The sequence below is a fragment of the Wolffia australiana genome, chromosome 1 (genome assembly GCF_029677425.1).
Source record: "Wolffia australiana isolate 7733 chromosome 1, ASM2967742v1".
NCBI classification, from domain to species: domain Eukaryota; kingdom Viridiplantae; phylum Streptophyta; class Magnoliopsida; order Alismatales; family Araceae; genus Wolffia; species Wolffia australiana.
The window spans coordinates 5,166,246-5,192,852 of NC_135835.1; the positions used below are offsets into that span (position 1 = coordinate 5,166,246).

Sequence of the window (26,607 nt, forward strand, 5' to 3'; positions counted from 1 at the left end):
CGCCCTATTCCATCTTCTATCAGACATTATGTTGAACACCTTGTTGGGTTCTATAGGCCTTGACATGGATGAACAGAACAAAACGATGCGCAGCGGAAGACTTTTGCGAATCAAACGGCATCGACAAAAACATTAACCGAAGTACCTTTGCACGAATCTCATTCGTGATTTCTTCGATCCCGGGGCAAGACAAGTCGAACTGCTCAAGTGTGCAGCCTCTAGACGTATCCACGCGGTCCTCGGCACACGGATCTCCTCCTTCTCCTTAACGAGCCCCGTTCTTTCTCCGTCAGCATCGTTACATCGTCCCGATCACATCAGGGATGGTGAGGGGGTGTGATGAGAGTAGAGAAGAAGTGGAAAGGCCCTGAACAATTCTGGCCTGGGTGAATTTCGTTCAGGGCCTTCCCCTATTTATACTAAGTGGGTATTTTTCATAAAAATCCTCAAAACTTAAGTATATCTTGCAACGTCCAAAAGACCATTTGCGTGTGACCCTCTAGGCCCGTGTATCAGTCTAGTTAACAACTCCAGCGGCCCAAATTAATTAACTATATCATCATATAGATTAATTAACATAAGATCGATTTAACCCAATCGATAGGTCGAGACTCCGACACGTGGGGTGCTAAGCTACACCTCGTCTCCTAGAAGATACAAAGGAGTGTGTATCGACTCCTTCATGGAACCTGTTCATCATCAGTTACTGTGTATGTATACTCCCTCATCCACTTGATGCTCCTTGGACGACTTAGGGTATGGTCAAGTGTCAAACCCTAATCGATCATCCAAGTTAGTGTTGATGCATTCGGAAATCATCGGAGAACTCTTCTCCGATATTTCACTGCCTTGGCCAAGGACTTTATCGCATCATCTTCCTTGAGCTGTCACCTCTTATACCAAGGGTAGATGATCCCATCTTGACCACTCAATCGCCTTCGTGAACTTCTTGATGCACCCGAACTAAGACCATTTAGAATCCCATGATTAGAAACTCATCCGTCATAGTCGAAGTACAAATGTCCTTCCACAAGATGTCTTTGGTGTCTCAGATCAAAGCACCACTTACACAACCGTGACGTGAATCAACCTGATTGACAGTTTGGTATAATACCATTCAGGGATTCGTACGGATCAATTCAATGAACTCTTTCCACTAAAGAGCACCCACTATCTATCCTTAGTGTTGCCACACTAATGGCTACGGGACCGGCCATACTCATCAAATGAGTGAGGCTAGATAGTGATATTCTATCCAGATACTTTGATGTCCTTCTCGCGTATCCTTCGAATAGGAATGTTTAGAACACATGCTTAAAGACTAGTGATTTCCGTATTACGATCTCATCATAATTCACTAAGTCCGATCATGTATTCATGGACTTCATTATATGCATCACACGTGCACTATAATGAGTATGTTCTATTAATGAACATGGAACAAGATGTGGAATGTGTGATTGGCTTGCCGGCCACATATATTTCCATCACACCTCACGTGCGTTTGATAGAAATACCCTCTTATCCCTAGTTTATTCTATATAAACTATATATAAATCATATAAATGCTAAGTACACTATATAAATATTTTATTTCAACTGTTTTCGGCATTTGGTCGGACAACTCTAAGGTGTTCAACTAAGTCAACTCATTAATTCTCAAAATTAAACATAAAAGTATATATAAGAAAATATCAAAAATATAATACCTAGGTTACCTGTATAATTAATATTCTATAATTATAGGTGATCTTATATAAATATAAGTATTTATTAATTATCATAACTAACCCATTTATCCTCCCCTAATATATCTATACCCATCTAACTACTTAATCATATAATAGTTATATACTTTCTTATTCTCTCCCTATATATCTTCTTAGTATATATAAGTAGTTCTCTAGACTTACCTATCTACTTAGTTATATTATAATTAGGTAGTTAGTTAATTCTCTCCATATCTATCTAGCTTCTTCTACTTCTTCTTATTCTTTACTCTTGTTAAACTACTTACTCTTATTAAATACTTATCTAATCATTCACTAACTATATCGATATCATCTTTAACTATAATATCTAGTATCTTACTTCCTTAATATTCTTAGTATCCATAAAATATATATACATATAATATCTGATATTTCTTCTCTACCTCACTTATTAACCTATTATTTTCAATCCAGATATTAATTACTTATTTATTCTTATATTCACTATCTTTAGAGCTTATTAACTAACAACTCACTTATTAAAACATCCTTAAAGGCCAGTCCCTGTGGAGATGACCTTACTCACACTATACATTTGAGAAAGTTTATATATTTTATCAAATTTATTTGAAAGTAGGCAAATTAAATTTACAAAGACAATTAAAATTTATTACGTAATTTGCCTCCCATCAATAGACATAGTGTGTGTAGATTCCAAGCAGCCAACAGCCCCCTCACATACCCTCACCCCTCACCTGGAAGTGTGTCTAAAGATTCCTCAATATGACACAATGAAATTTGTCATGACCTTGGCCAATGGGCATACATATCACAAACTAGGCTTATGCAAAGATGTAACTATAACCATCCAAGGAATGACAATCATGCAAGACTTCACTTTCATGCCATCAGGAAGCACATACATCATTTCAGGTATTTAGTGGATGAAAACATTGTACTAGATTTATTCTAACTATGCCATCTTGGAGATGAAAGTAAGAATGGGATGTGACCTTTATGATTTGGAAGCATACCCCATCCCCAACAAGACAGAGATAGCCCTTTGCCAACTAGGCAAGACATTATTAAGATAGTAATGCCTGCTGGTAAATCTTTACCACATGATAGAAGCTGCGTAGGCATCTTACAAAGAGACCCGTGAAGAGATGTTACTACTAGCACTTCATAGTGAATTATGGTTTTATGTGAAGAAATTCAAGATCTACCTCCCTCTGGCCAGATATAAAACGTCATTGTGACCAACCAGGCGAAATGCTAGTGAACGATCAACCTTACATGTATTCATAGCTCCAACATACTAAAGTAGAAACTTTTTGAACATGAGTTTTGGAATCAGGCATGGACCAATATTTGACTAACCTATGTACCAGAGCATTACTCTTAGCGCGCTCCTTGGATGACACAATAAATCAGGTAGAGGGGAATTTTATATTGGTTATCACACCTTAAACGATTCAATATCCCCAACCGGTACTTGCTAGAGCCAAATTGTGCTTTCATTTCATTGTCATTGTAAATTCAATTCACCTAAATCAAATAAAATGTGTAATTGTGTATAGTCACTCAAATATATATTAGTCGGAGAGAGGTTGTCAACACAAGGACTGGTCTTTCAGATAAATCCATAGTTGAGTAAGGGTTTCCAAAGAGGAAATGAATGAGTGAGCAATAAGAGGAATTAAGTATAGAATAATAGCTCTGATGAAGCAATAACAATATGATGGTGATAAAGTACAAGATTAGTGAGTAAATTCAATTCACCTTAAATTCTCTCTTTTTATAGATATTAGAAAAAGAGAGAATTTAAGATGATATGTAAAGGTAAATTATAGGAATTAGTGTTAGGGAGAACTAGAAAAGTGAGAGGTATTGTAGTTATAAGAAAATATATTCATATTATTAAGAGGTTTAGTATATTTTAGATATATTAGAGATAGTGAATAAGTGGAAGAAATAAATTCATTTATAATATTATAATGAAGGGATATGTTAATATTAGTAGTTAGACGATAAATAATTTTATTTGAGTCAGATATAAGAAGAATAATGAAGAAGAAAGAGGATGAGAATATTGATGATATTAAGAAGGAGAGTATTAAGTATGTATATAAATGGTGAAATGATTATATATAAAAATAGGAGCATAATAATTAGGGAGATAAAATAGAATATATTTTAATTTATAAGAGATGATTCAACAAATTAGATTGATAGGAGGATAAGGGAATATAGTTAGAAAAGATGAGCTTCTCAAAACTACCAGCGTTCCTATAGGGATATGCGTTTGGAATAGCGGCGCATATACTGAACATGTTACCTAGAAAGTCGGTAACTTCCACACCATATGAGATATAGAGAGGAAGAAGAACAAGTTTTATGTATGCTAGAGTTCGGAGATGTCCTGCCCATGTGAAGAGGCACGACCCAAGAAAGCTGGAACCTAGAACTGAACTGTGTAGATTTGTGGGATATCCAAGAGAGACATAATGATACCACTTTTAGCGGCCCAAGGAACAAACCATTTTTTGTTTCAAAAAGGGTCATCTTCCTAGAGGATGCAAATCTTCTAAGAGAAGATAGTGGGAGTAAAGTAGTCTTGGAAGAAATTTTGAGTCAAGACACAAGTATTGTCTCATCAGATGAGCACTCAGTTCATGAACATGTTCAGGAAAATACACTAAAACCCCGTAAGTCAAGAAGAGTAGTGAGACAAGTTGATCGCTATATTGGACATATTGCATCAGGTGAAGTCGAGACACTACATCTTAAGGGTGATGATCATTCGACATGTGATGAGGCAGTTCAAGATTCTGACTCTCAAAGATGGCAAGAAACAATGGATTCTAAAATCCAGTCCATGCACCACAATCAAGTATGGTGCTTGGTTGACCCTCCCGAAGGTATAGTACCTATCGTGTGTAAGTGGATCTTTAACAAGTTGACACAAATAGACACGACTAGCTGTGAAAGGTTATCGTTGAAGGCAAGGACTTGACTATGACCAAATACTTTCACCAGTTGCCATGATAAAGTCAATCAAAATTCTTCTCATCATAGCTGCACACCATGACTATGAGATCTCTTAAATGGATCTCAAGGCTGCTTTCCTCAATGTAAACCTTGAGGAAGAGGGGTATATGTTACAACCCGAGGGTTATGCATCCAAAGAATTTCCAGATAAGGTGTGCAAGTGGAAAAGATCCATTTATGGATTAAAGCAAGCTTCGAGGAGCTATAATCTCAGATGAGATGAGGCTATCAGATCTTATGACTTCATTAAGAATGAAGATGAACCATGTCTATACAATAAAACCAGTTAGATAGATCACTTTCATGATTTTATATGTGGATGATATTCTACTCATTGGGAATGATCTAGGAATGTTGTCATCAGTAAAGGCATGGTTATCCAAGAACTTCTCCATGAAAGATTTGGGAGAAGCAACCAACAAATTGAGAATACATATCTATAGAGATAGATCAAGGAGGTTGCTTGGATTATCCCAATCTATGTACATAGATACCAATGACAAAAGGTTTGATATCATTGAAAACTCTAAGAGAGATCTCATACAGATGAGGCATGCAATTCAAATATATGAGGAGCAATCAAATAAGACTCCTGCAGATAGAACAATAATATCTAAAGTTCCATATGCTTCGGCTATTGGATCCATCATGTACGTGATGCTATGTACTAAGCCTGATGTTGCATTTTCTCTAAGTGTTACGAGAAGATTTCAGGCTGACCTAGAAGAGGAACACTGGGTAGTAGTGAAATGCATCCTTAAGTACTTGAGAAGGACTAAGGATTTATTTCTGATTTATGGAGGAGCGGAGCTGAAGCTGCAAGGTTACACTGACTAAATGATACCATGCATTTTTAGTACCCTATATGATCACATTTACATGCTTATTCGCATTAAATCACTCATACTTGCATGTTATCAAGCTTTAAATGATTAAATCTATTTTTAGAATGATTTTCTGAATTTTCTACATTTTTTTGGGATTTTTCTAACAATAGATTCTATAAGAATATAATATTTGAGACACAATATGATTTTTCTGGAATATTTTGACATTAAATTTGGAAAGATATGATTTTTTTGAGTCAAAATATACATTTATACGTATTTTTTGGCATTTTATTTTATTTAATATGAAATTTTAAGTATTTTGGTTTTTTATGGCATAGGGTGACGTGGCGCGCTGATGCGCATCAACGTCAGCGTCGAGAAAGAGATTTTTTCTTTTTTGTCCTTTTGTCATGTAAATGTGGCACGGAATACAAAAAGCTACGGAATACGAAAAGCCACATAATATAAAAAGCCACAGAATACAAAAAGCCACGGAATATGGAAAGCCACGGAATACGAAAAGCCACAGAATACGAAAAGCCACAGAATACGAAGTGCTTTGACTTCTTAACAGGCACGAAACCGATGACATTGATGAGGAGAGAGAAGAAATTAAAGGCTAGGATTACTTCAACTTCCAACGGCCATAACTTTTGATCTTCCCTTCCTCTTTCTATCCATACCCTCTTATCTATAAATAGAGTCTTGGATCATTGTAAAAATCATCTTGAACTTGCTTCCTACTTGTGTAGGCTGATTGAAAGATAGTGAGTTTTGAGATCCATCAAGAGTCTTCTTGGTGTCTTGAGTGTGTGGGAAGAAGCATTGGAGAAGAGGGGGACCTTACCGGCACTCATAAATTGTTGTGACCCTGGCGGAACGTAAGGATCTAAATTAAGGGTCTTCGCATTACGTTGTCTCTTTCCGGTCACTATAGCTAACATAATTAGTGTTTATCATCGTTCTTGCATCCTCATTTTACTTCATTCTCTCGTCTCTCCATCCTCTCCACCACACCACTTCACATCCAATCAATATCTTCGTTCATACCATCGTTCATCGTCATATCAATCACAACCACTTACTCTTTTCTTTAAGTTAAATTAGTTTATAATTACGCATTTTTTATCGATTTCACTAGCTCACTTCCTCGAATTGTGCTTTCACCGATCCTCTCGTCAATCATCACTAGTATAAGAAAGTAGTTCCTCAATCATTGTTCCTTGTGGAGACGATCCGTACTCACCACTAACTACGTATTTTGAAGTACGGTTAAATATATTTTTATTGAATAATCTCAGTCACCAACGACAAATTTTAACCCTAAAATTGAGATTATCACTCAAGTTTCCAGTCATATCCAAACGATAGTAGGTATACATCTGGATTTCTGTTCACACAATGGAGGTGCGATATCCTAGAAGATTTCCAAGTAGAGTAGTACCGCAGACTAGATGACAAAAGCTGAATACATTGCAGCAGACGAGGACACTAAGGAAGCAGTCTAGTTGAAGAAATTCATCACAGAACTTCGCGTTGTTCCTCCCATCTCAAAACTTATTCCACTGTTATGTGACAACAAGGGTGCAAAAGTCACGGTCTCATCAGAAGTCAAAACACATTTTGAGGCGATTTCACTTGATTAGGGAGATCATTGCACAATGAGATATTGTGATGGAAAGGGTTGCATCAATAGACAACATAGCAGACCCACCATCAAAAAATGGGATTTTTGAACAAGGGTGATTGGCTTTGGTCCAAGTGGGAGATTGATGGATATTATGTAGTCGTCAAGCCAATCACACCACCATGTTTATTTTAGTTCATTGAATAAATATTATGTTCATTATTATTCCAGTGTGATGATTATAATGAAGTCCATGAATATGTGCAATGACATAATGAATTATGATGAGATCATAATATCAGTGGTCACTAGTATTTAATTATGTATTCTAAATATTTCCTATTAGATGGATAGTCGAGATGGACATCGAATTATCCAGATAGAATAGCACTAACTGATCCTTCTCATACGATAAATATAGCTGATTGTGTGGCTATTAGTGTGGCGACACTAAGGATAGATAGTGGGTGTTCTTTGGAGAAAGAGTTCACTGAATTGATCTGTATGAATTGTTGAATGGTGTTACACCTAAACATCAATCAGGTTGATTCATGTTGCGGTTGTTTAAGTGATCCACTGACCTGAGACACCAAGGACATCTCGTGAATGGACGACTTCATTTTGACTACGACTTACAAGCCTCTAATCATGGGATTCAAACAACTAATAGCTCGGTTGTAGTGAGAAGCTCAAGGAGATGATTGAGTGGTCATGAGAGGATCATCCGCCCTAGGTATGAGAGGAGATTGTCTGAAGGAAGACGATGTAGAAAATCCCGAGGGTAGTGAGGATATTGGAGAAGGTGTTCTCCAATGATCTGGTTACGCATCAATGCTAATCGAATGACGGATTAGGGTTTGATGATAAACCATACCGTAAGTGTTCGAGAGTCATAAGAGGATGATGGATTATACATATATGGTAACAAATGGCGGTAAAGGTTTCATGAGAGAGTTTAAACACTACTTAGTATCTTCTATAGCACGAGGTGTAGCTTGGCACCCCACAGGCTGGAAACTTAACCTATCCATTAAGTTAAATTGATCCTTAGTTAATTAATCTATATGTCGATATAGTTAATTAATAAGGTAGGCCAATAATTGTTATTGTGCCACTAAAGTTACTAACCAGAATGATACATGGGCCTAGAGGGTCACACGCATAAGGTCATAGGGGCATTAGTGCATATATTTTACTTTGTAGAGTTTTGAGAAAAAAATTTAAGTAAAATATAAATAGGGAAGAGGCACTCATTTAAAGCACCTAGGCCAGCCAGATTTGAGAGCCCGCCCTCTCTCCACTCTCTTCTCCACTCAACTAAGGAGAGTGTCTTCATGGTGAGAAGATCTTCAAAATTTTCAAGAAGAGTTGAAGAAGATGAGGTGGAGATCCAAGCGCCAAGTGGTCGCATGAATATTTCTATAGGCCAGACACATGAATGGCTTTAGAATGATCTCAGAGAGACAAAGTCAAAGGTGGAATAAGTTCCCCACAAGGTACATTTGATGTATGCTTTTAAAGATCAATTACGAATCAATTAACACACTTCTGCATCTATGGACTCATGTTTTTTATGGATGAACCAAGGCACAGAACCCTAAAACTGGGACCCTTTTTAAGGCTCCCAGATGAGCTCCAACAGTTGTGGATAGTGTGGAATGGCCATGGGGTCATCACAGGCCATTGGATTGCAAGTGGCGGTCCCCCTCTACAAGACATCGTCATCTGGTTGGAGAAGGACCACAACCAAGGGCAGAGATGGATGCATCTGCCTGTCACTGCTGGATCTAGATTTAGGAGTTAACAACAGCGAATAAATCACAACCGTGGACCACCTTAAGCCAACGGTGCACCTTTCCTTACCACGTCGATCGCCCATCAACGGGCCCATCAACTATTGTCCACTTTACTTGTTGGTGTGGCCCCGTCATCCTTATCAGCTACCTCAAAAAGAAATAACATATAAGAAAATTCAAATATAACATGTACAGTATGATCTCTTTATGAAGATCAAATGGTCAAGATTAAAATGCAACTAAAATATGGCTCGTTATGATGCGCACTTTGGGCAATGTTGGCTTAAAGCCCGATCATTTTTCTTGTTACTTTTTGGCCCAAAGTGTGGAGCTAAAAGAAAAAATTATATGATACATATCACAAAATATTAGAAAATTTGTAGCAATATAAATCCAACTGAAATAATGAAACAAGTTAAATGAAGATCTCCCTTGTGTGTGTGGGCTATCAACTTGATTGGCTGTGTATGCGGCCTATTTTGGGTTGGTCCTTCTTGTTTACTCCATGTGCTTCTTTTCAGCTACTACCTATGTGTCGCCGCTCGTCAGCCGCCAGCAGACTTGACAGCTCTGTGCTCATTGGCCTGATGCAGTCTTGTGTGTTGTTGCACCTAGCTTTTATCTTGGTTACTGGCACTATAAAATATAATTTTCATTTTTTAGTAAAACTTTGTCTTCAAAATATAAAATGACCAACTAGAAAAATTATTAAAACACATTAAAAAATAATAATTTTTGTACACAATTTACATCAAAATAATTAGATTTTGTAAAATATGTAAAGGATTCGAATAAAAAATGTTTTTTGATCAAATTGAGATAATCATTAAAATGATTTAAAAATAACTTCAAAATTAGTAGAATTTGATGCCACATTATGGGTTCATCAGTACCCCACTCTAGTCATTGATGAGCTTTTCAAAGAATTACTGGGAATGTTGATCTTGTCCAAACTCGATTTGGCATCAAGCTACCCCCAAATTATAATGAAAGCAAAATTCTTCTCAAAAATGGCTTTCAAAATACACCAATGGCATTATGAGTTAAATTTATGCCTTCTGGCCACACAAATACACTAGGATTATGTTTTTGTAATTTTTCTTGATATAGGTTATAACATATTCATGTATGATGCAGACTTAGTAGCACACGAGGGGCTTCTGATAACTCGCAAATGATTGGATCCATTATATTCACTTTACATTTTTAATTGCATCAAAATAGTTATATATGCATGTTACCGAGCATGAAATGACTAAATCTATTGTTGATTTAGTTGTATTTTTAAGGATTTTATCAACATCACATTCTTAAATATTTTATTTTTTGCATCAGAATAATTTTTTTTACGAATTTTTGACATTATATTCCGGAAGATATGAATTTTCTAAGTCACAAGTTATTTATTTATATGAATTTATGAAGGTTTTTGGGATTTCTTACCGTCATGCCATGTGTTGCCATTTGAATCCTCACATGGTCACCAATCAAAATTTTCTGCAACGATTAGTGTCAATAATCATTGTGGAAAGGCGCTATGATGGCATCACAAATTGTGATGCCATAATGGCCAATCATTGACCAACGTATTTTTCTATTTTTTATTCGCAAGGGTGACTAGGACTAGTGGAAAAAGGTTGGATTTAAGTCACAATAAATATGATGCAAGCATCAAGAGAAGAAATTAAAAAATCTAATTATTTAAAGCTTGAAAGGTCAAAAGTTGTGCCAATACACGTGGCCCGTCTGTGTAACATTATAATTGGTTAAAAGTAAGCGCAACGCTGGTTACACAGAATATTTCCTTATTTTGGAGACACTAACATTGCAGGAAGAGGGGACCCCACCAACTCCACTAAAGACAATAATAAATAGAATGGATTGTTTGATTTGGGAAGAAGTTTCATGGAAGAAGTTTTCCATCTAAATTTTTGTTGTTATATTCCTTTTCCTCATTTGGGAAAGGCTCGTCTCAGCAGTGTCTGGCTGAGTGAAACATAAATCCTGATGTGAAAATTTATGAAAATGTTTATAAGATTCATGTAATAGTTTTCTATTAAATGTTGAAGAACCAAGTTTGAAAAAAGTTCTTGTCTTAGCAACAAATAAAGACCAGAGGTTAGTCATCTTATTCTTGAGCTTTACTGGTATTCCCCCCAACCTATTATATGAATATATTTCTATACTTCCATCTGTATCCTTTTAAATGGTTAAGATAAATTATTTGGTGTTAATAATTCTTGACGTTTTACTTCTTTATTCCCTCTGCCTCGTGTAAATTATTTAACTTTAGTTATCATCTTCTCTTATCTACCTCTCATAAATCATGTTTATAAATTCAATATTTAGTTCACCATAACGATGATGCTTTATTCTAAAATACTTTATTTCCTTATTCGGAGGACATTATTTTTTGAGATAGCAGTAAATGTTTTGATTCATTTCAGTCAAATTTTCATATTATAAAACCCTTACAATGATCTCATCACTTTTTTATTGGAGATTGGGATAGGAGGTTGAGACCAATTGTGGAAACGTTGATGGTCAATGAAATTGGGTTTAAACTTGAAACGCAGGGAAAATACTACTTTGATTGGTTCCTCCCAATCAACATGGTTTTTTACCTAGGCACTCAAGAGTGTTGATAGGGCTAATATTGTGTATCTGGGGTATATTAATCATAGATCATACAAATCCTGATGTATATTATTATGATATATCCTAATTCATTTATATATAGACTAATAAAGAAATAATTTATAGATTCAGAATGAACTCTAAAAAAACTAATTTTCCCGTTAGCCTGATATGCCAGTTTTGCTGTTCTTATTGAAAGCATTTATTGAAATCAATATCCCCATTTTCTCTATATTTAAATGCTTTTGTAATGACTTTTTTAAAATGGATGCATTTTTCCACATTTGTAATGACTTTTGCACTTGGATTTATCCCAATTAGTGTTTACAGACAATGGCCAAAATGGTCATCATCATCATCGTCAGCACCATCATCATTATCATCAATAACCCATTATCAACCACACCTCGAGAACAACTCGCCATAGTGATTGGTGACAGCTAACAATAGCATTGGACTGTTAGTTCATTTTATTCAGATGGCTATTTTTTAAAAGAATTCTTACCCGCCTCTGCAGACTCTTTTTTTTTATTTGGTGAACTTTTCGTCATCAAATGTATTATCTCAAATCCTATGAATGTAATCAATTAACTCATCAATGAACAAAACTTTCATGAAAAGATTTTTTGCACCTTATTCTTTTTTTCCGTAGCCTTCTACATTTTTTCCTTATCCTATGCCAAGAAACAAAGTGTTTCTTTCTTTATCATCAAAAGTGCACTAAATGAATTCATTCATGGTTCCCAATGACTGACTTAACGACAATTTGTTTTTTAAAAGTGAACCAAAATTTAGTTTATGTGGAATCATATTTTCATTTCTGTACAGTTATTCAAGTATCTAGTTTTCAGACATCATTCCCAGGTTTATTGTCTATCATTTAACTCTTCGTCGAATCCTTTATTATCAGTTCCTCATTAACAACAAAGTGATTTTTAAGAAGAGAACTGGGGATAAAAGGACACAGAATAACCTATCGATGAGTCCCATTTGGAGAGAAATGTGCACCAGGGAATCGAAAGTAAAAGCCATGAAAACATAGATGGGTATCATCGTCGCGCCAGGACGCAGCAGATAGAGAATTTACAAAGGCCATCAGTAGTGAGCCGTCGTCTCCTTAATCTCCTCCATGGTAATTGACTGCAAAAAAATCAGAAGAAATACTTGAGAAATGGGAAAAGTGGATGGGCATATTCGGGATAAAATTTGTTCCACAATACTGGAGATTTTATTCCCAGAACCAGGTTTCTTAAGTTCATCACCATCGTCCATATACTTCGTAATTGATATCCATGGATGTCAAGGGGACAGTGACAATGACAAATTGTAATTGATGGTGGTGATGATAACGAGGACAACGATCACAATGACGAATATCTCATCATCATTTTCAGTGATGTGTGACCCTCTGAAAATTCCCCCCTTATGTGGGTGGATGGTGAATTTGTCACCCTCATCTTCATGACAATCATCATCCATGTTTGGCTTGGACAAATTCATCACCTCCATCATCATAGTCAACCTGGATGTCAAACTTTAACGACCACTTGGACATTTCCTAAGATTGTGTTTGATGAATAATCCGTAATCAACTTTGTAGGGCTGGAAAGATCACTGGTTAAACTGAATCCGTATGATAAATAAGCACCTGATCTTTTCCAGCGAAATCATTCTCAGGTGTTAAAAATAGCATGCAGTGGCACTCTTTCCTGCAAAAGATAAGTAAGAAAGTTAGCTAAAGCACAAATAGTATAAGAAAATTATTTTGAATTCATGTTATAGTATTTTACTGCTAGAGAAATTAATTAACTATAGAGCTGGATCGTTAAGGGAATGCAGAAGCTTTTAGAAAATCTTCCCGACCTTTCACGCATAGGAACACAAGGGCAGTTCCAAAATCCTTGTGCTGCCTCAGCAGCCTTGTCATCATAATGCCTGAAAAAATTTTGAAGGCGCCAAAAATTATGTGTTTGATGTTAAAAGATCAGCAAAAAAGAGAAAATTAGTCGAATGATTTTATGTTCAATAAGTTATTTTACCTGCAAGGGCACAGGGGTGCTCCAAGGGTGTCTCTATGTTCAGCTAGGCCCTATAAGAAATTAGACAGATGGAACTTAAAAGAAGAGAAAGCATCGCTGATAGATGAGAAAAAAATACATACTGCCATAGCATCTTTAATTTTTCTTTAAATTCGGAAAATATAAAATGATATACATATCCTTGTTTACATTAAAAACAAAATAAACGTTTTCAGCACCTTGATAACCACAGAGGTGACTCCCTTGTCAACGCAGAAATATGTTCCTGATCGACGAGCATATTGCTCAGAGAACTTTCGCATAATCTCTACAGATTTCTCTGAAGGTTCAGCTGCAAAATAAATAAAAGTGGAACTTCTGTTAAAATGGAAACGCAAGGCTTCTTCCAGATGCTAGACATTCGTTAAGGTACCATTAGATAGTGTATTCGACCAAAAAGGAAAAATCTCAAAGCCAAACAGTGTTCACAAAATTTCATGAATGTAAGTTGTGGTCCGAAACAAGCAGGAAAAACATTATGATAAAGAATGAATGTGGACTTCGAACACTATATAGAAGTATACTTCTTGTTACATAAAGATTAGCTTCTTCAATTCAAAGACGGAAATAAAAAGTCAAGCTAAAGTCGCATTTTTGTGCTATTAGATGCAACTGATCAGCCCAATACGCGAGCTAACTGTAACTGAAAAGAACTTACGTTCATCTTACCAATTAAGGAACCTGAGAATTTACCTACTATCCTACACATCGAAACACAGAATTTCACCTAACTCCATCATAACTAATCTTTTTAACCATCATAACTAATCTTTTTTCCCATCCCTTCTAACATCTGATCCTTCGATTACTTGGTTTTCTCCCCGGAGCTAGTTTTAAAACGGCCTTGTAACCAGTCTTCGACGAAATTTCACTCATTTCTTCTCCAGAAAATCGGAGCGTAACATCTACTCCGTTCTAACATAACGAGTTCACATCTATTCTGGTTCTAAAACAGACAAGCTAAGGTTCACTTATTTGGTCAGAAATAGAATGCAGAAAAACAAACACGCAATCTTTTATCCCGGACTGTAAACAGTTTATCATGCCGATAGATGAGCTGCAGCCTGCGTTTCGCAGAATGAACCATTCTACAGAAAAAACTGGAGAATCCAAGGATCAGCTACATGAAATTAAAAAAAAGCTGTTAAAAAAAGGACGATGTACGTGAACCGATCATCAAAAACTACGATTTTTTTTCCTTAATGAGGAACCATCCTACAAACGGAAGAAGAAGAAGACGAGAGTCCGGCAACAATCAAATCAGTTCAAACCCGCCCCAGAACTCCGAAGAGGGGGACAGAGGACGAAATGCGGACTAATTTTATCAACTGCAGGACAGTATATAGAAAAGAAAAAACATGCAATCTTCGACCACGGACAGCAAACAGTTTATCATGACGAAAATTACCGATAAAACCATTGTCGGGCGCGAGATCAGGAACCGGCCCAGAAGAAGAAAGAGGGGAAAGAAGAGATCTGCAAACAAAAACTCACATTTGGCTTTCACGATAACGCGAGAGCAAGAGCGGCTCCTCGCGGGCCAGCAAGAAGGGGAGCCGAAGCTCCTCAATCCAGCGCTGGAGTTGCTGAGAGTCTCCATAACTTGGGCTAGTTCAAGCAATCGAAGTTCTTGATTTCAGCAATGGCACCTTATCCTGCTCCTCTCTGCCTCTCCGTTCTTCTTACTCGTCGTCGTCGCCCTGCCATATCCTCGTTGGTTTATGTGGTGGCACGAACACTCACCACAGAAATGACTTGGGCTTAACGGATACTTTTTAACGGTCACAATCCATATTCGGATCCTGTTGGCTTCTAGAGTCAGGATAGGGTTTGGATGAGGATAAGAGGGATTTTTCTTTATCCAATTGGGGATATATTACAACTAGGGTTTGACGGTCCCGGTCCGATCTGGGTTTTTATGCAAAGACCTAAACCCTACCTAAAATTTGGTCCCGTTCTTGTTCGGTCCTGGTCCGGTCCTATCTGATCCCGGTCTGGTCAAGTTGACTAATCAATGTCAAAGTCAAAGTGGAAAATTCTTATGGATGGTTATGTTGAATATTAACCTAACAAGGTTTAGAATACACCTTCTCCTCCCTCCTTTCTTTCTGCTCTCTCTCTCAATCTCTCTCTCGCTTCGTCTTTCTCCCTCCACAGCTCCATTCTTCATGGAGAACTATCGTGGTGAATAGAGAAGGATAAAAAGTTCAATTGAGGAAGAGGTTTTGATGGGCACTTGCAGCCTAATTTCAAAGGAGAAGTCCTCATCATGTAGTGGGTTCCCATGAACATTCAAACACATTGTGGGTGTGCTAAGCTAATATATTTAGAAGTTTCAAAAAATAGTAAATAAATATTTAATGATTTACTTCCAGTTCTCGTCGGACTAGGCCCTTGGACCTAAACCTATCCAAAAAACCAGTCCACCCGCAAAATGGGGGACCTACTGTCCTGGTTCAGTCCCGTCTGACCGGTCCTCAGTACTAAATATCCAACCATATTTACAACTGTCTTCTATTCTTCTAATGCAGAGTACACATTTTTGTACTTCTTTGGAACTTGGATTATAGATTTATGGAGTAATTTGTTGGTGTTTGTTGTGCCAATCAATCATTGTTCTATTGTGGTTTTTGGACCAGGAAAATGGCTGACCCCTCTGATACAAATTATTAGAATGGAGTAGAAGGAGATAGAGATGGGGACAATAAAAATCACCTGTTGGGATTTTACGCTCGAGGATTGTCTGAACAAAGATTTATGGAGTGATTTTCAGGTGTTTGTTGTGCCAATCAATCATGGCTGTATTGTGTTTTTTAGAACAGGCAAGTGTCTGGCCTCTCTGACACAGATTATTTCACTGGAGTAGAAGGTGATAGAAATGGAGATGATCAAACTTGATCTGTTGGGATATCATGCTCAAGGATGATCTGAGCATAATTTTATGGAGAAGCAGTTTGTAGGTGTTTTTTGTGCCAATCAGTCATGGTTTATTACGGTTTTTAAACCAGGCAAGTGTATGGCCTCTCTGACCCTGAAATTATTAGATTGGATTAGAAGGAGATGGGATGACATGATCAAAATCATCTCTTGGGTTATAATGCACAAGGATTACTTGAACACAAAACTATGGAGTACTTTGTGCTTGTTAGTTGTGTCAATCAATCATGGTTGCATTGTAGTTTTTATACCAGGAAAGTGAGTGAACTCTCTAACAATGAAATTATGAGAGTGGAGTAGAAGGAGAAAGATATGGGTTTAATATGTTGGGATATCATGCTCAAGGATTATCCTAGAAATGATTCACCATTGATAGATCTCACTAAGGACAGATCGATGGAAGGTGGAGAGAGCAAGAGAAAGGGAGAAAAGAAGAGAAAGAGAGAGAACTTCCGAAACTTGCATAACAGTAATCATCATACAATGAGATAATCCAAGCTCCAGATCCATGTAAAAAATAAAAATGGATGAAACCTGTGTGTGTATAAATTTTTACATTGAAAATTATATTGATATTTTTGTATCAAATAAATGGTTATTAAGAATAAAAAATCAATATTAAATAAAATTTTCCATGGATCAGTTCATGTGAACAAAAACATGTGTTCTGAGGAATTTCTAATGACTTTTTTGCGGCTAATTTTAAATAAGCATGCATTAAGTGAGAAAAAAATGTTTTGAAGCCCTAAGTATTTTCTGCAACATTTAAATACTGTCTAAATTTTGAATAATTTTGTAAGCATAAGTCCAGTGATACCCTTCAATAAGTATGTTAATTAAACAGTGTCATCACCAATTATCTGTGCAGAAAAAATAAAATAGTGTGGGAAATTTCAGTAGGAACTTTAGGTTCGACCTTTTGAGGAAGATATGCATCTTGAAACGTAAAAGTAGATATATTGGTGGACCAACACATTAAAAAGCTGTGCATCCGAGGTATGAGCATTGAAAGGCACATAATTCCTTCTGATTATTCTCTTCTATCTTTTGCCTGTCATCTCAACTTGATATTTTAAAGGTAAAAATTTCTTGAAATAGATAATAGGAATATCTGAAGGGATGCTGAGCTAAATATCTGGTCAGTTCAGGGGAAAACACCATGTACAGCATTAAGTAGAGTTATCTGACATCTCCAGGGCGAAAAAGTTTGCATTCTTGGTGTATTTTTAATTATTCCTGACATTTAATATCAGAAACTGCTCTGAGGATCAGGGAACCGATCTATAGGTGTGATCAAGAATTAGTTGCAATCTTATGGCTGTCATCAGTCATCAGTGAAAGTAAAATGAGATTGAATACAAAATTTCAAGGGGTTCAGTAAAGATAAATCCCTTGAGACATCAACAAGCAAAGCTGCGGCAATCCAGATAAAAGCAATGCAATACGTCAGGGGAATAAGTGATTTCCGGATGAATATTAGGTTATACAAGTGTTTACCAATACTTAAGTATAGAAATATACATATGCCTAAACTTACTCCATCTTAGCATTTTTTAACACCAGCATCTATGAATAGAGAGGAGAATTTAAAGACATGATCATGGATATGGGACCCTGGTAAAAACTCTTGAATGATTGTTCCACACCATCAGATATGGGACCCTGGTAAAAGCTCATTTTCTCAGCACTATCTTCTTAAAGACATGATCATGGATTATCTCAACATAATAGCCTTTTCCTCATCATTCGAGAGTTGATGCATAGAGAGGGGCCTAGAGAGAGAAATAGAGATAGAAATAGAGATAGAAAAGGGAAGTTAGTATAAATCTACTCCACATTCAAGGCTGATAGCAGCCATAAGAAGCGGGGAGACATCCCCATGTTCAACCTCTCTCATTTCCCTGTTATCTTCCATTGCCCTAGTTTGTCTCTGCTCCGGCCAACCTCTGTACAATATTATCTTGCTGGGCTCTCTTGATACCATCAAACCTCCAGTGGCTTGCTGCTCAAAAACAAAAATAAACAAAAAAACAGAAATAAAATAAATTAGCCCCTTACATGACATCAGCATCTGACCCCAATTGTCAAGCGTGACGTCAATTATACCTCCAAGGCAAAGACCAGCTCCTGAACAGAGGTGCCTTTGGCTCTTCCTTTGACGTTCACAATAGCAAGGGGATTTTTCTTGAAGTGGCCCACTATTGCTCTAGCCACGCCGGCAATGGCATTGCTCCTCCCTTTACAAAAGAAATGATCGTCTTCAGTTATCTTATGGATTGTTAGTGGGTAACTAATTATCTTAAAAAATTACCAATGGCAAAGACAGGTTTTTTCTTCATTTTAAGAGCCTGCTTTCTTAGGATCAGCCTCTCTCTGTTTGACAAAACATCCAATTTACGAGAGAGCTTGACACCAGATGCCTTCCCCGTCGTGGCTTCTGGAAGAGTGGGTTCGTCTATCGCAAGTGTTGACTGAAATGGTGAGGAAAAATTGAAACAGGTTTACCGCATCATTCATTAAAAAAAACTCTTAAAGAGAACTAGAGCATACCTGTTCGGTAGGCTGTTCAACATCACTTAAAGCCTCCACATCCTCTGCAAAGAACGATGAATTTGTATTGCTCTCATGGTCCAGATTGCCCTCCTTCATTGGGCCGCCAGTATGGGTAAAACATTTTAGTTGGAAATTTGGATCTTAATCGCCAGAAAATAATAATAATTTGAATTTAACTCACGAGAGTTGCATATTCCACTTCCCCCCGTCCTTCAAAGAATCTGTGCTTGCTGGTCTCAGAAACAGCAACTGAGCTTTCAAACTCAGAATCATCATTCGCCTGAGGCAGAGTCGACATTATACGGTAAGAAGTATGTAATGAAGCATACGGGTGATTAATAAAGGAGAAAAACCCCACCATCTGATGCCGCATTCGGTCAATATCCTCCGAAAGTTTGAGAACATGGAGCTTCAATGACTGAAAAAAAAAAGGAATTGAAGTAATAAATATAGTTTTTTTTTGAATTTTGAAGTAATAAATATAATAAGTGTTAGAATCTAAAAGCCCAATCCACACAGCTCATATTTTATCCTTCCTTCCAGAGAATTTAGCTCTATACCCTTATGTAAGGTCTCTTTATTTTTACCGTTGTAAAATGGGATTCAGATCTTGAGATCCGAACATGATGTGTACTTTATAAAAAGAAATTTTCTCCATATGGAATAGATGACATGATTTTCAGACCTAAAGCCCAAACTCTCCTTCTTCTGCCTTCTTCCTCCTCCCAGTCTCATTTGATGCCCTAATAGTGTTAGCCTGCTGATCTCTTGGATGATGGGGTGTCAGGAAACAAGCATGCCAACAGTAAGAAAACATAAACTTTCATCATTGTATGATGCGACCCAACAATCTTGGCAATGATCTTGATGGAGATCAATTGCACAGCGTAAACTAAACTTCCAAACTCTGCCTTCTAGGATTCGGCACCTTCCAACGTCCTTGACAAGGGACATTGACAGTGATGTTGACAACTGATTGACAATTTGTTGATAATGTCATCAACGTCAATGGACCTTCCAATGGCCGTCAACGGCCACCAACGTCGACAACAGCGCTAACTGTTTATTTGAGTCATCCCATTGACAGTGACAAGTTATTGACACTGTCATTAAACATCAACATCAATTTCTCAGGGCATTGGCCAATATCACTGCAACGTCACTCACCCCAGAAACTGTCAACATCATTATTAATGTCAATGTCATCAAAGATTGATGATACAGTCTTCTCAGAGATCGTTAAGTTCAGACCAGAATTAACTAGAAGAAAGGTACAATATTTATTGATCAGAGTTGGTGATACAAGTATGCAGGCCCTCTCTCTCTCTGGATAGGACCCACTAGACGATCACTCGCCTCCCAATCTCTTAAGAATTAACTTAAGAGCCTTAGGAATCACTCCTTCTCCTTGAGTGTTTTCCTGATCTATACACACTTATTTACACATATATATACTATCCCTATTCAGGCAGTTATACTGCCTCTTCAGTAGCCTTCTTCGAACATATCCAAGGATGGTGTCTGTTGGACACTCCCCCTGGATTCTTCTTCAGGAGATGCCGTTGTTAGTGTCTCTTCAGATGACTCCGTTGGTTGGGTATGCTGTCTTGAATCCCAGGAAGATTCTAACGGTAAATGTGAATGGCTACCATAACTGTCATTTTTCATAATCAATATCGATTTATTTCTTCTTTAGGAAGACTCATATCAATCGATCAAGTTGATAGGTGTTGAACATTACTGGCTTCCAACCACAGTTTGGACAGACCCAGAGGTAGGAAGAGTGTAAGAGAAACAACATAAATTTAAAGTTTACCCACCTAACAGTAAACTAACGACAATGGCCCTACTGGACTAAAAGATAGAAGTACCCCTAAGATTGGATGAGTACTGTATCGGTATAGAAAAGTATTTGTAGCTAACCTGGCGTCTCTGGGACTCTAAAGATCGTCTTAGAGCTTCTTTCTTGTTCAAAAGGTTTTTAGGCCTTAGAACGCCAGGACGGCTGTAGTTTTTGCCCCTGTAGATAATAATTGCGAAACCCTTGCTCACTCTTTCAATGGCCACGAGTATTCCTCCACTGGCCGATTCCAATTCCATAGCTGCCCTTTGAACACTTTCAGCAGATCTGTCTTTTGAAATTATTTTAACAAGCTCCCTGTATTTCCAGTGGAGATGCATGTTCTCTACGGTCCCATCAAACACCCCTCGCCTGCCTGAACGGTAATGAAACAACACTATAAGATAAAAAGGTAATCAAGAAATTTGCAAAAAAAGAACAGTTTTATCAGATTTTCAACATCTTACAGCTTGAATTTGAAGAATGCGGCGATACTGTTTGATTTTAAGCGGAAATTTTGCAGAAAGATTTATGAGTGTAAAGAAACTACTCACCCATTAATAAAAAGGGCTTCATTCTAAGGCCCACTTTTCTCAGCATAAACCTTTCTTCCTCGCTTATACCTTCTTTATCCAGCTCTGACTTGGGAGGTTCCATGGATTCATCAAGTTCCTGTAGAACCTTTTCAGCCTTCTCCTTTTTTCTCAGCGCCTATAAAAACATCCAAATCATGCGTCTCACAACTAATAAGGTAATGGGAATTCAATTGAATCATTTAAACATTTGTGAAAATCATACACTGGCTAGTTTCGCCTCTAGTTTAACCGCATTTCCAGATGAGGAGACAACTTCTTCAGATCTCACATAGTTCATTGTGTCATTTGAAAATTGGACTTCAGAGTTGATCTCCATCCTCGTAGAACTGGCCTCATTCAACACATCTATCTGAGAACGGCTTTCAAGTTTTCGTCTCTTTTCTATGGCGCTGGACACTGCAAATGGCAGGAAATCCTTTCCTCGATAGAAAACAATGAAGTCCTTGTCCCGCGAAAGAATAGTGCCACCAGTAAGTCGCTGCATAATGTTGTTATTCCAGGTTCAAAACTTGAAATAAAGAATCAAATGAATCAGAAAAAAATTTATTTGTAAAACCGAAAGGAAATCTAGTTCCCTTAACTTGGGTGAAGAAAATAATTTAAAAAAGTTACCTTCAATTCTTCAGCCATCAATTCAGAATTCGTGTTACGAGCACCCCTCTTGACTGCAATCTTAGCAATCTCACACTTTTCCCAAAGCTTAACCATAGCCTGCGCTAGTCCTTGGAGATTCCTATTCCTCCCTGGACATCAAATTTCAAAAATCACCAACTTATATGGGAAAATCGACGAGAAGTAGTAGATATTTATACGAACCTAGAGCAAAGTGGCAAGGTAAGGGGCGGCTGAGCCTCCTTAAAATGGTCATTTCACGATCTGTTAACTTGGGATGCAACCCAAACGGAAGAAGTCGAAAGGGCCGCCGATATCCATGGACGACAGCCGGCAAGAGGTCGGCGTCAACTGGTGGTGGGCCCGGGTCCCACCAGTCAACGAAGCGGGGACCCAAGCCATCCAAAAGACGGTCAACCTCTTCTCCAAGCTCCACTTCACCTGGCATCTGAAATCTCACCTTGTTTGGAGCTCCAACACCATGAACAAGCTGGTGATGTGTCGAGGCTGAAGATGATGAGCTGTCTAACGAGGTTTCTTCTTCATCATGAACAGACTCTGAATCTGACGCGGATTCAGACTCTGAGCTGCTTTCTGTGTGGGTAAAGTAGGGGTACTTATAGTCGTCACCCCTGTATAAAATGATGATGCTTCCTGATCTCCAGATAACAAGACCTCCGGTTTTTTTCTGAAATAGGAGGTCGAAAATCAAAAAACTTAGTTGGTTAATAACTCAGGAATAGAATGATTCATGTAATCTGGCACACGAATGTAATTTATTGCAGTTTAAACTAAGCATTCATAAAATAGAAAAAAAGTTGGGAGTTTAATGTTGTTCTCGCTCTTGTTCATGGTTTTTAACAAATTAAGAGTTCAAACATGAGCTAGACAGAAGGTTCATTCCATAAGATGCAGTGGCGAATTGTCTGATGATTTCTTACATTTTCTGCCTAATTTAAGTAAAGACTAACGAACTACACGTTGATCTAGTTATTATTCATCGTTTTCTGCAAAATAAGAGTTCAACCATTGGCTAGATCGCCGGCTCGTTTCATAGGATGCAGTAAATAACTTTCCGATGATTTCATGCATTTCATGTCTCTTTAGTGGCTAAAAATTGCAATGGGTCACGTTCATTGTTTACAAAATAAGAATTCATCTGCAAGCAAGAGCAGAAGCTTATTGCACTACACGTAGTACTAATTTTCTGACGATTTCTTACATTTTCTGTCTGTCTAAAATCTTTGGAGAAGAGCCCATCGCTTCAGGTAGCATAATTCAAGTCACTACTCATTAAAATCTGGCATAGAGATCTTCGACAGGCGCAAAATTAAATCATCAGACGAAGCTCGGAGATGCCCAAGACAAACACTCAAAGAAACGAACCTCCAAAATCTCATGCGTTCTCTTCATGTTCATCCTGCACAAATCCTCGCACTTGATCTTCACAAGCTCCGATCGCCGCCACCTCTCGTGGATGGAATTCACAATCCCCTCGGTGACGCCGGCCTTACCCACCTTCAACCGCAGCTTCTTATCCAATCTAATGCCCAAACTCCTCAATCGCCTCAATTGTTGCGAAGGAAGTATCATCTCCGCCTCCATCGGCGGCGGCGGCTGCTTCCTCAATTGGCGGAACCGGGCAAAGGCGGGGCCGGAGCCCGGGGCAGGGACGGGGCTCTCCGGGGAGCTCCAGCTGGAATCGACGGTGTGGCCGACGCGGTGCTTGGGGAGGGCCATTGGCGAGGGGACGAAGATCTCCCCGGCGGAGCAAGACCCAGATCGAAATTCATCGTCTTTTGGCTCTTCTTCGATGAACCCTAGAGCTCGAAGCTTCTCGGCGATTCTCTGGATGGCGGAATTGGCCGTAGCGCCCCGATCCGCGGTGGAAGTGTCGGAGACAGCAGCTCGCAAGGGAGGCAGCAGATGAAGAGCCGGCGATGGCGAGAACGAGGGTTTGCGGGCCTTCCCCGGGGAAGAAGACGAAGGAGGAAGACGATGGAGCGGCCGAGGTAGCAGCATTGTACAAGAGAGCAACCAGAGAAAGCGCGCAGAGAGGAAAGATAAGGAATTGTTACACGTCAACCGTTGACGATTCTCGTTGACGATGACGTCTTTCCCCAATTTTTAACCTTCATTTTTGCTGACTTGGGTTTCAAATTATGAAACTACTGTCGTCAACGTCTAACTGTTAGTTCCCGTCATCAAATACTCATCAGTGTCAGTCGTCGGCCTCGTCCCCATAGCTTCTGTCATCGTCAGGGCGACAGTTGTCACTGTCTGGATACAATTGTCATTGTCATCCATGACAGTCATTGCCCTCATTCATGACCCTTCTGTTGATGGTGCCTATCGTTGTTGCAATGACAATTGTGACTGCCCTCGACAAGTGGTCTTCGTCGTCGGTGTTAATGTCGTTGTCATTGTCATCCATGACAGTCATCTCCCTCTTCACGACACTTCTGTTGATGGTGCCTATCGTTGTTCCAATGACAATTGTGACCCCCCTCGACAAGTGGTCTTCGTCATCGGTGTTAATGTCGTTGTTGTCGTCATCCATGAGTGTCATCTCCCTCATTGACGACGCTTCTGTTGATGGTGACTGTCGTTGTTGCAATGACAATTGTGACCGCCCTCGACAAGTGGTCTTCGTCATCAGTGTTAATGCCCTAGTCATTGTCATCCATGACAGTCATCTCCCTCATTGATGACACTTCTGTTGATGGTGCCTATCGTTGTTGCAATGACAATTGTGGCCCCTTCGACAAGTGGTATGTGTTGTCAATGTTGGTCGTCATCTTTATCATCGTCTTTGTCATAGTTGTTAGGTTCAGTGTGTTGGTTCGTTTGTGAAAAACATGTTTATATGGATGGGGAAGCGTGTCGATTGATTCACAATCTAACTTTAAAGCGAAACATTGAATGTACCTTTTTGGGAAACTTATTCCACCCTTGACATGATCACTTTGAGATCATTCTGAAGTCGTTGACGCGTCCGGCCTCTAGAAGTATCTACGTGATCACTCGGCGCTTAGTTCTCCACCTCTTGTTCTTCAACTCTCCTTAGAGACTCTCTCCTTGGTTAAGTAGTGATATGGAGAACGAAGAAAGGGAGGGGCTCTCAAATTAGGCTTGCATGGGTGCTTAAAATGAGACCCCTTTCCCTCTTTATATTTCACTTAAAGTTTTTCCCAAAACCCTCCAAAGTAAAATATATCCACCAATGCTCTTATGACCTTGTGCATATGACCCTCTAAGCCCATGTATCATTCTAGTTAATAACTATAGTGGCCCAATAACATTTATTAACCAACCTAATTAATTAACTATATCAACATATAGATTAATTAAATAATGATCAATTTAACCCAATCGATAGGTTAAGTTTCCAGCCCATGGGGCACCAAGCCACACCTCGTGCTCTCGAACTCTCTCATAGAACCTTTACTGTCATCGGTTACCGTATATGTATAATTCATCATCTGTGTGAGACTCCCAAACAACTTAGGGTATGGTTTATCGTCAAACCCTAATCCGTCATTCGATTAGTACTAATGCATAACGGGGATCATTGGAGAATGCCTACTCCAATATCCTCACTACCCTCGCCAGGGATTTTTGTGCATCATCTTCCTTGAGTTAATCTCCTCTTATACCAAGGGCAGATGATCCCGTCTTGACCACCCAACCATCTCCGTAAGCTTCCTACCACATCCGATCTATAACTTGTTTGAATCCCATGATTAGAGCCTCGTAAGTTAGAGTCAAAACGTAGTCGTCCACTCACGAGATGTCTTTGGTGTCTCAGGTCAATGGATCACTTACACAATCGTGACTTGAATCAACCTGATTGACGGTTAAGTATAAAAACATTCAGGGACTTTTACAGATTAATTCCGTGAACTCTTTCTCCAAAGAGCACTCACTATCTGTCATTTGTGTCACCACACTAATAACCACATGATCAGTTATACTTGTCGTATAAGTAGGATCAGCTAGTGCTACTCTATCTAGATAATTCGATGTTAATCTCGACTATCCATTGAATAGGAATATTCAGAATACATGTTTACAGACTCGTGATTACTCTATTATGATCTAATCATAATTCACTAAGTCATTGCACGTATTCATGGACTTCATTATAAACATCACACAGAATAATAATGAACGTAAATATTGTATTCAATGAACTTAAATAAATATGGTAGTGTGATTCGATTGATGGCCACATAATATCCATCAGTATTGACAATCATCAACGTAGGACGTTGTAACAAGAATCATCATAGTGACAGTTTTCAACATGATTTGTCATCATTGTCTTCATCATTGCGA

At 38.3% G+C, this 26,607-nt stretch overlaps 2 protein-coding genes across 2 annotated transcripts; both read right to left on the bottom strand.

The window, feature by feature from the left end:
* Positions 1-12,613: 12,613 nt before the first annotated feature.
* LOC144703024 (ferredoxin thioredoxin reductase catalytic beta chain family protein) lies at positions 12,614-15,457 on the bottom strand. Its single transcript, XM_078575101.1, has 6 exons — positions 15,226-15,457; positions 13,911-14,023; positions 13,693-13,742; positions 13,517-13,588; positions 13,302-13,362; positions 12,614-12,793 (listed from the first exon to the last, which is right to left on the bottom strand). Exons 1-6 carry the CDS (start codon positions 15,329-15,331, stop codon positions 12,749-12,751), a joined length of 447 nt encoding a protein of 148 aa, XP_078431227.1. The 5' UTR covers positions 15,332-15,457; the 3' UTR covers positions 12,614-12,748.
* A 2,923-nt stretch (positions 15,458-18,380) lies between these two features.
* CFM2 (CRM family member 2) lies at positions 18,381-24,298 on the bottom strand. The gene is made up of 12 exons (XM_078575112.1): positions 23,656-24,298; positions 22,474-22,957; positions 22,270-22,400; positions 21,860-22,135; positions 21,616-21,772; positions 21,145-21,437; positions 19,580-19,639; positions 19,403-19,501; positions 19,219-19,311; positions 18,980-19,139; positions 18,775-18,905; positions 18,381-18,670 (listed from the first exon to the last, which is right to left on the bottom strand). Exons 1-12 carry the CDS (start codon positions 24,289-24,291, stop codon positions 18,485-18,487), a joined length of 2,706 nt encoding a protein of 901 aa, XP_078431238.1. The 5' UTR covers positions 24,292-24,298; the 3' UTR covers positions 18,381-18,484.
* Positions 24,299-26,607: the final 2,309 nt, after the last annotated feature.

What these genes read in the sequence shown, in the direction of transcription:
- LOC144703024 (XM_078575101.1), bottom strand. Translation starts at nt 15,331, where the DNA reads ATGGAGACTCTCAGCAACTCCAGCGCTGGATTGAGGAGCTTCGGCTCC. An exon ending in TCACCTCTGTGGTTATCAAG is followed by an intron (nt 13,743 to 13,910) that starts GTGCTGAAAACG and finishes AATTTCTTATAG; the next exon opens with GGCCTAGCTGAACATAGAGA. An exon ending in TGTGTTCCTATGCGTGAAAG is followed by an intron (nt 13,363 to 13,516) that starts GTCGGGAAGATT and finishes TATCTTTTGCAG; the next exon opens with GAAAGAGTGCCACTGCATGC.
- CFM2 (XM_078575112.1), bottom strand. Translation starts at nt 24,291, where the DNA reads ATGCTGCTACCTCGGCCGCTCCATCGTCTTCCTCCTTCGTCTTCTTCC. An exon ending in ACCGAATGCGGCATCAGATG is followed by an intron (nt 19,502 to 19,579) that starts GTGGGGTTTTTC and finishes ACTCTGCCTCAG; the next exon opens with GCGAATGATGATTCTGAGTT. An exon ending in AGCTGGTCTTTGCCTTGGAG is followed by an intron (nt 18,671 to 18,774) that starts GTATAATTGACG and finishes GTTTTTGAGCAG; the next exon opens with CAAGCCACTGGAGGTTTGAT.